The sequence below is a fragment of the Astatotilapia calliptera genome, chromosome 19 (assembly GCF_900246225.1).
Source record: "Astatotilapia calliptera chromosome 19, fAstCal1.2, whole genome shotgun sequence".
Lineage (NCBI taxonomy): Eukaryota > Metazoa > Chordata > Actinopteri > Cichliformes > Cichlidae > Astatotilapia > Astatotilapia calliptera.
In genome coordinates this window covers 17421019-17428593 of record NC_039320.1, presented here as the reverse complement: position 1 = coordinate 17428593, position 7575 = coordinate 17421019, and the positions used below count along the sequence as shown (strand labels likewise).

At 40.7% G+C, this 7575-nt stretch overlaps 1 protein-coding gene across 1 annotated transcript; it reads left to right on the top strand.

Annotated features, from left to right (window-relative positions):
- The first annotated feature begins 1389 nt into the window (after positions 1-1389).
- Positions 1390-4486, top strand: cldn11a (claudin 11a). Its single transcript, XM_026152956.1, has 3 exons — positions 1390-1826; positions 2087-2251; positions 3095-4486. Exons 1-3 carry the CDS (start codon positions 1601-1603, stop codon positions 3355-3357), a joined length of 654 nt encoding a protein of 217 aa, XP_026008741.1. The 5' UTR covers positions 1390-1600; the 3' UTR covers positions 3358-4486.
- The last annotated feature ends 3089 nt before the right edge of the window (positions 4487-7575 follow it).

Here is a 7575-nt window from a genome sequence, read left to right as displayed (position 1 = left end):
TGGACAATAAATTAGAGCAGAAAATCCAGGAGAAAAATAAACAGCTATGATATTTAATCTGCGATGACTGAACAATTTTAATCTACTGAGATCATCATCATTTGTTAGGTAGAGCCCCCAATTCCTGTGGGCTATCATGTTGTATGTTGATACATAGATAGGCTCCTTCAGCTGAACACTGAGTATGTGGTTCTGATCTCCCACCCTGCGTCGTCACGTGACAAAATTAATCAGTTTACCTTACACCCCAAGACAACTAAGTCACTTTACAGGCAGAGGAAGCTGGCGTTTAGGTGGTAAACAAGACCAGCAAACATAAAATGCTCATTGTCAGCCACAGCCTGTATATGTCAAAAAAAGGAAGAAGGAGACGAGTTGCACAGAAGGTAGCTCCACATATTTGATTTGACATATTTTTAAGGTGGATTTCCTAACTGACACAGCCCCCGATGGATTTGTGTCTACTTCTAGAATCGATCCTTTGCTTGTTAGGTGAATGTGTGAACCACTGCACAACATATAAAATTATTACTGACTGTTCTTGGGTGATGCTGAACATGTAGTGCTGATAAATTGGACTGCTGTCACAGATAGACATTCAAGGTTATTTCACAGTGTTGATTGTGCTAGCGGTCTTGATCATGCCTTGTGTCTGTTTGCCCAATAAATTAAGATGCTGAGCTTGTCCTCTTTCCTTAATTAGCATCTATATAAAGAAGATTACTTGTCATGTAGGGCTTAGTTCCAGCAACGATAGAAAAAGATTTATCAAAAATGGTAAAATTTACGCCAGGAAGAGTCTTTTTTTTTTTTAACCAAACCCCCCCCCCCCCCCCCCCACAACCCCCCCCCCCCCCCCCCCAAAAAAAATAATAATAATAAATTATCATGTAATGTATAGTAAATTAACCGATCTACTTTTGTTATTTTAAGGGAAATAACAGGCGGTCACAGACAGAAAATTATATACAGTAAAAATATAAAAGTACATAAAAATTGTGGATTTCAAATAACTTTATTATCCCGCAACGTATCACACAATAATAGAAGTGCGGAAAATAAACGTAGCGATATAGTGAGGAATGTGTACCTTAACTCGGGTCTTCTTTTATTCTTCTCCAACTTTTTATTGAGGGATTGTTTCGTTGGAGACGATGCACCTTTCTGCCAGTCCGTTTGAAGAGAATGCAGAATGACCAGTAGATGGCAGCAGGCCTCTTGTTAAACATTCTGTGCTTCAATCTCAGCCACCTACACAGTCTGCATCACTTGATCCGGTAAAGGGGAGTGCACATTTTGTTTTTTGGAAATAGCAAACGTGATTTTCTGATTGGCTGAAAGTTTTAGGCTAGTTTTTTTTCTTTACTGAACTTCCCCTTATAAAAGGTATCGTCATATTAAACCTTTCTTTTGAAGTACGCAACAGATCTCATTTGATGGAATTATTCAATTGGACGTGGACCGGATTATCTTGTGTGGTGGAACTGATTTAACGCTTTATCACTTACATTTCTGTTTTGTCATTTTACTCAGCTTTAGTTTTAGGGATTCTTACGGTTTCTGAACTCGGGACAAGTGGTCTTTACTCGCAGTTTTCATCATGGCAAACTCTTGTCTCCAACTGGGCGGGTTTCTCCTCAGCTTCCTCGGGTGGCTAGGTATAGTGATCGCCACATCCACCACTGACTGGGTGAATATTTGTAAATACGGTTTAAACACCTGTAAGAAGATGGATGAGCTGGAGGCCAGGGGACCATGGGCGCATTGTGTCATCTCTACAGGGCTCTACCACTGCGTCTCCCTTACACAGATCCTGGATCTGCCAGGTAGACACTGCTCCGTCTACGTTGTCTGAACAGCACAGTGTTTGTTTATACACGCTGAGTTATTCTCTTCACTTGAGCTCATGCGGTTTGTTACACCATATTTTTGACACTAATTATTTTATTTCCCGTTATCTAACTACAAGTTCTTTATAATTTCATTCTTTTTCATCTATTGATTCATGAGTTGATTGTCAAAAAAACTGCATTGTTTTTTATCCCGTGTACATTCCTCGCATAACTTTCCTTTTCTGCGTCTATAGCCTACATCCAGACTACTCGTGCCCTGATGATCACAGGTTCAATCCTCGGTTTCCCAGCAGTGGTTATGCTCCTCATGTCCATGCCCTGCATCAACCTTGGGAGTGAACCCCAGAGCTCCAAGAACAAGCGTGCCATCCTGGGAGGAGTGCTTATACTCATAGTTGGTAAGAGATTAGTTAATATACAAGTCAACATCTCTTTGAACCTTCCTGATTCTGACCACTTTTATACGTGCACCAGATGCTTACAAGCTGTGGCGAGCACAGGATGTTGAATTTGACTGTTTTCCTCCCTGGGGTACACATGCACTCCTATATGTTCCTGTTCCATTGAACCCACCCCCAAGGTTCCATCACATTCCTCTCCTCCACCTACTCGTCCACACCCTGTCTTTGTCCTGAACAACATGAACTCTGTGCTTATAAATATTTCACTGGTGCTTTAGCATTTCCAGCGCCTGTGTCCCTGAAATGAAATTTCAACCCTAGTGACCAAATCATTTCATACTGCCCATTTTTCTCATGACAGATTTTCTTTCACCATGAAGCTCAGATTTAATGAAGCTAGTAAAAAGTTTTCTTTAGCTATCAGGAACATATATGGGTATGCATGTTTTTAAATACTTATTGGATAGCATAATTAAAATTCAGTGGGCATGTTTCCTTATTGTAACGATACAGTATCTGTATTCTGTTGTCTGTAAAACTATAATCCACATTTTATCTTTATATCTGTGCTTACTTCTTTACATAAGTAGCCGTATCATTTATATATCTTTGATCGTGTTCACTTAGAATTTGTTCTTGTATGTAATGATACTGGATATAGGATGGATTTAAGTGCACTATTTAAATGTAATTTTTTACATTTAGACATTGTTTGTTTTACACAGGCTTTTTGGGATGAGTTTAAATTCAAGATTCGGTTCTCATAAAATCTAATCATATGTTTTTTTACATTAATTTCCTGTTTCTAACTGAACATTTTGTCTGTCTCTTTCTCCTCAGCAATCTGCGGTTTGGTGTCCACTATTTGGTTTCCCATTGGGGCCCATCGTGAGTATGGCCTCATGTCATTTGGCTTCTCCCTCTATTCTGGGTGGGTGGGCACTATTTTCAGCCTGCTCGGTGGATCCATCGTCACCTGCTCATCCGATTCCTCCTCGTCTCGCTCCTACCAGGAGAACAACCATTTTTATTACTCCAAACAGGGAGGCAGCAACCCACCAGCTGCGCCCTCCACCAATCATGCCAAAAGCGCCCACGTCTAAGATTGGAGATTAAGCCCATGTGGATTGTTGATAGCAGTGGTTTGTACATAGAGACCTATCCACGAGTGTTAATATATCCCCGTTTATTGCAGTAATCTTTACATGTCCCAGAAGAGAAGGCAACCCATTCTCACACCCATTCATGAAATGGAAATTTCACATTTTTGAATGCGCGCATATGCATACACAAAAATCCAAACATAAAAGACTGTTTTGGTGGAGTCGTTTTCCCACCAGTGGACTGTTTTTGTGTCTTCCAGCCTCCTCATCTTGGGTGCGGTGCAAACATTCCCAAATGTTGCATAATTGTAGAATCTCTGAGCAACGGATGCTCAGTCACCTGAGGTCATAGTCAGATGAGGCCTTGTGTCATTCAGACATTGTATTCTATTCTGTATTCTATTTTTTTTCTATTGTGTACCTAAAGATGAAATCCTTTGAGTGCCTTTGTTAATGAATGTGTTTTTTAAACTGAATAATATCATGACCTATTGCTTTGATTTTTGCAGGGTATGACAGTATTGTTCTTGGAATTAAAAGCATGTTCAATGTTTATGCACATTGATTTTCTTTGACAGTGTTATACAACTCTCTAGCCTCTTGAGTGATAGACTTGATTAAAATGATGTACCACTGCTTTCTGTTCTAGTCCCCACTGAATGATGGTAGAACTATGAGGTCATAAATTTTACAGGAGAGCTTTACCAGTGTTACAGGCTTCATTAAAGTCTCACTTTTTGCACTGAAAAACCTTACTGTAGAATACAACTTTGAACTATGTCATCTGATAGCAGTATTTCTTAGTCCCTTCTTTTGCTACAGTTTAATGTTTGAATAATGACTTTCTGGCAAAATGTAACTTCAGGTGTTGTAAATTTTCCCACAAAATATCAGTTAAATTTTCTCATATATTAGCTCTTGAAAAATGTCTACAGCTAAAAGTATGTTTAACTTGTGTGTGCAAAAAAGCAGCATTGTGTCGATTAATTTCTCGTGAAAGAATATAACACAGATGGAGCCTGATACTTTCAAGCAACTCTGTACATAAGCAGTGTCGGCAATGACTATTTATTGTTTTTACTTATGTGTTGTTTTATTTTCAGCAATAAAGGCAAAGTAGTGAAATGAATAATGCTGGAAGGGTATTTTTTATCTTCTTTTTTTTCTATTTATGGGTGGAAAGAAACTGGAGAAAGCATGTGGTGTGGATGTGTGAGATATACTGCAATGTAACATGCTGTGTTGATTTTTGTTGCACATTAGTTACAAAGACAAACTATAATTGGCGTGTTTGTGCATGAGTCTGTATTTTTTACAAATCTGAACTGAAGACAATGAGAAAACATTACGCGCTGTGATAAAATGTGACTCAGTGACCTTGAGTTAAATCAGTAAATGAAAGCCTGTTTCAACCACACAAATAATATGCAACTAAGAAAGATAATTGTTTCCTTCGTGTGCACTTCTGTGCCCATATCGAGGTCACTTAGTCATACCACAGATATGACATGACACTTTGAAAACAAAATGTGCTATCTCTTTGTCCTGAGCTTTTCTCCTACCACACACGCAACCATCTATAGTGTGCGTACAGATTTCCACTGTGTTACTGTATTTCTGCATATCATTGTCGCTCTGCATGTGAATTTCCTGGCACGCCTGTGAGTGCAGGTGTGTGATCATGTCGGTGTGTGTATTCCCTGAAATGTGATGCTGTTCTAGGCATAAAGCCATCCAGTCAACAGGAGGCCAGTGGGAGGATAGCAAGCATACAAGCTGTCCTGTATTGCTGAAAAAGACTTGTAGTGTTATGATATCCTATACATAAATATTGCTGCTGTCCATCAGGGACAGAACTGACTAAGAAGTTTGAAGGTAATATGGCTCCCATTTACCATGTTGTATCATTTTCAGTAGCTAAAAGTACTTACCAGTTCCTAATGATGCTTACAACGTAGGTACATCATGGGAGTCACAGTTGGCAGTTTATAGCAAAGAATAAACTAATTGTGGGATTTTTTTAATCTCTCCTGGGACATTCTCATACACCAATCTTTATTTTCTGACTAAGTATTTAATTTTCTCTTCTTGTGTTTGCGCCATCATTCAACCTAGCTTTTCTATTTCCATTTCAGTCCCGAATCCAGTTCAAATCCACTATGTAAACATCCATTAATTTTTCTTCAGCTGTGAAGAAAATCATAGTAATGTTTGATTTCCCTTGACCACAACGCAGTGGTCTACACTGCTGATGTGGGTGTTTCATTGTTATTTCTGCCTGTTATGTAATGGATTTCTCACAGTTTCTTCATCACTGATGCAGAATGTCCCTCACTGTATTTTCATACTGTAAAAGACTATAAATAATACCAGATTTTAAGTACATTTAATCCTTATATGCTGTTCAAGTACCAGATTTCAACTTTTAGGTTAAAATGTCATTCTTTTAACCTAAAAGTTGAAATTATGTTTTATTGGACAATGGTGATAAAGTTTAAGGGGAACCTTGACATTGTCATGACGACTGTCTGTGTTTGCCCAGGTTCCTGCAGAGACAGGTACATGGTTTTTGAGGGTTCATGGGAGAATCTCAAAACAGATGTTATACAGGGGTCAGAGGCTGTTTTGACACAGACATGAAAGCTGTGCCTGCAGGTGCAAGTGCCTACAATTTATTCTGAGATGTATTCCATGATAACTGAGACGCCGGTGGATCACTGACTTCCTGACGGACAGGAAGCAGCATGTGAGGCTGGGAAAGAATGTCTCGGACTCCCGGACCATCAGCACCGGCTCCCCTCAGGGCTGTGTTCTTTCTCCTCTGCTCTTCTCCCTGTACACCAACTGCTGCACCTCCACCCACCAGTCTGTCAAGCTAATCAAGTTTGCAGATGTCACCACCGTTATTGGACTCATCTCGGACGGGGATGAGTCTGCCTACAGGAGGGAGGTTGAACGTCTGGCGTCCTGGTGCAGCCACAACAACCTGGTGCTGAATGCCCAGAAGACAGTAGAGATTATTGTGGACTTCAGGAAGCACACAGCCCCACTCCCCCCCATCATCCTGACTGACACCCCCATCACCTCTGTGGACTCATTCCGCTTCCTGGGTACCACCATCACCCAGGACCTGAAGTGGGAGCCCACCATCACCTCCGTCATCAAGAAAGCCCAGCAGAGGATGTACTTCCTGAGGCAGCTGAAGAAATTCAACCTGCCAACACGGACGATGATGCAATTCTACACTGCAATCATCGAGTCCATCCTCACCTCCTCCATCACCGTGTGGTACGCTGGAGCCACTATCAGGGACAAACAGAGACTGCAGCGTGTTGTGCGCTCTGCTAAGAAGGTGATTGGCTGCAGACTCCCATCTCTGCAGGACCTGTACACCTCCAGGACACTGGGGCGTGCAGCTCGGATCTCAGCTGACCCTTCTCACCCTGGACACAGTCTGTTAGACCTGCTCCCCTCAGGCAGGAGGCTCCGGTCCATTTGCACCAGAACCTCTCGCCATAAGAACAGTTTCTTCCCCTCTGCTGTCGGACACATGAACAATAACCGTATGACTGTTCCCACCACTAACACATGACCCTACACTGTGTTCACTGCATCATTCCATGTTTGGCACTGATCACCACCTGCACTCATGTATATATCTATCTACTTAGCACTTTTAATTCTTATTCTTATTTTTATTTTCATGTCTATTTTAGCGTAATTTATGACAGTATGTTTGCACTGAAGCACCGCAGCAATTTCCTAATGTGGTAAACCTGCTCAACATTTGGCAATAAAACCCTTTCTGATTCTGATTCTGATTTTGAGAGCTAACTAAAATTAAAACAGATCAAAAGAGGAGTTCAAGGGGGTCATAAATTTATAAATGCACCTGAGCTGCCATTTCAGTCAGTGCAGGAAACACATGTGCAAGAGTTTCCTTCCAGTGCTTTGAATACACAGACTAGTGTGCAATTAGCATGTTTTATGTTTTCTGTTCTGCTAATTATGAGAATTTTTTTATCATATAGCTGTGAGGGCACTAAAAAAACAGGACAAGTCTATTTTTACATACCAAATACTAGTATTTCAAAACAAAGAAAGTCGATCATACTGTGGAAACATGAAATATACACAGTATTGTCTGGGTCCCCCATTGTAGGGGTCCAGCTGTCCTCCTCTGTAGACATGGCAACAGTGAGACATCTTATACTGATG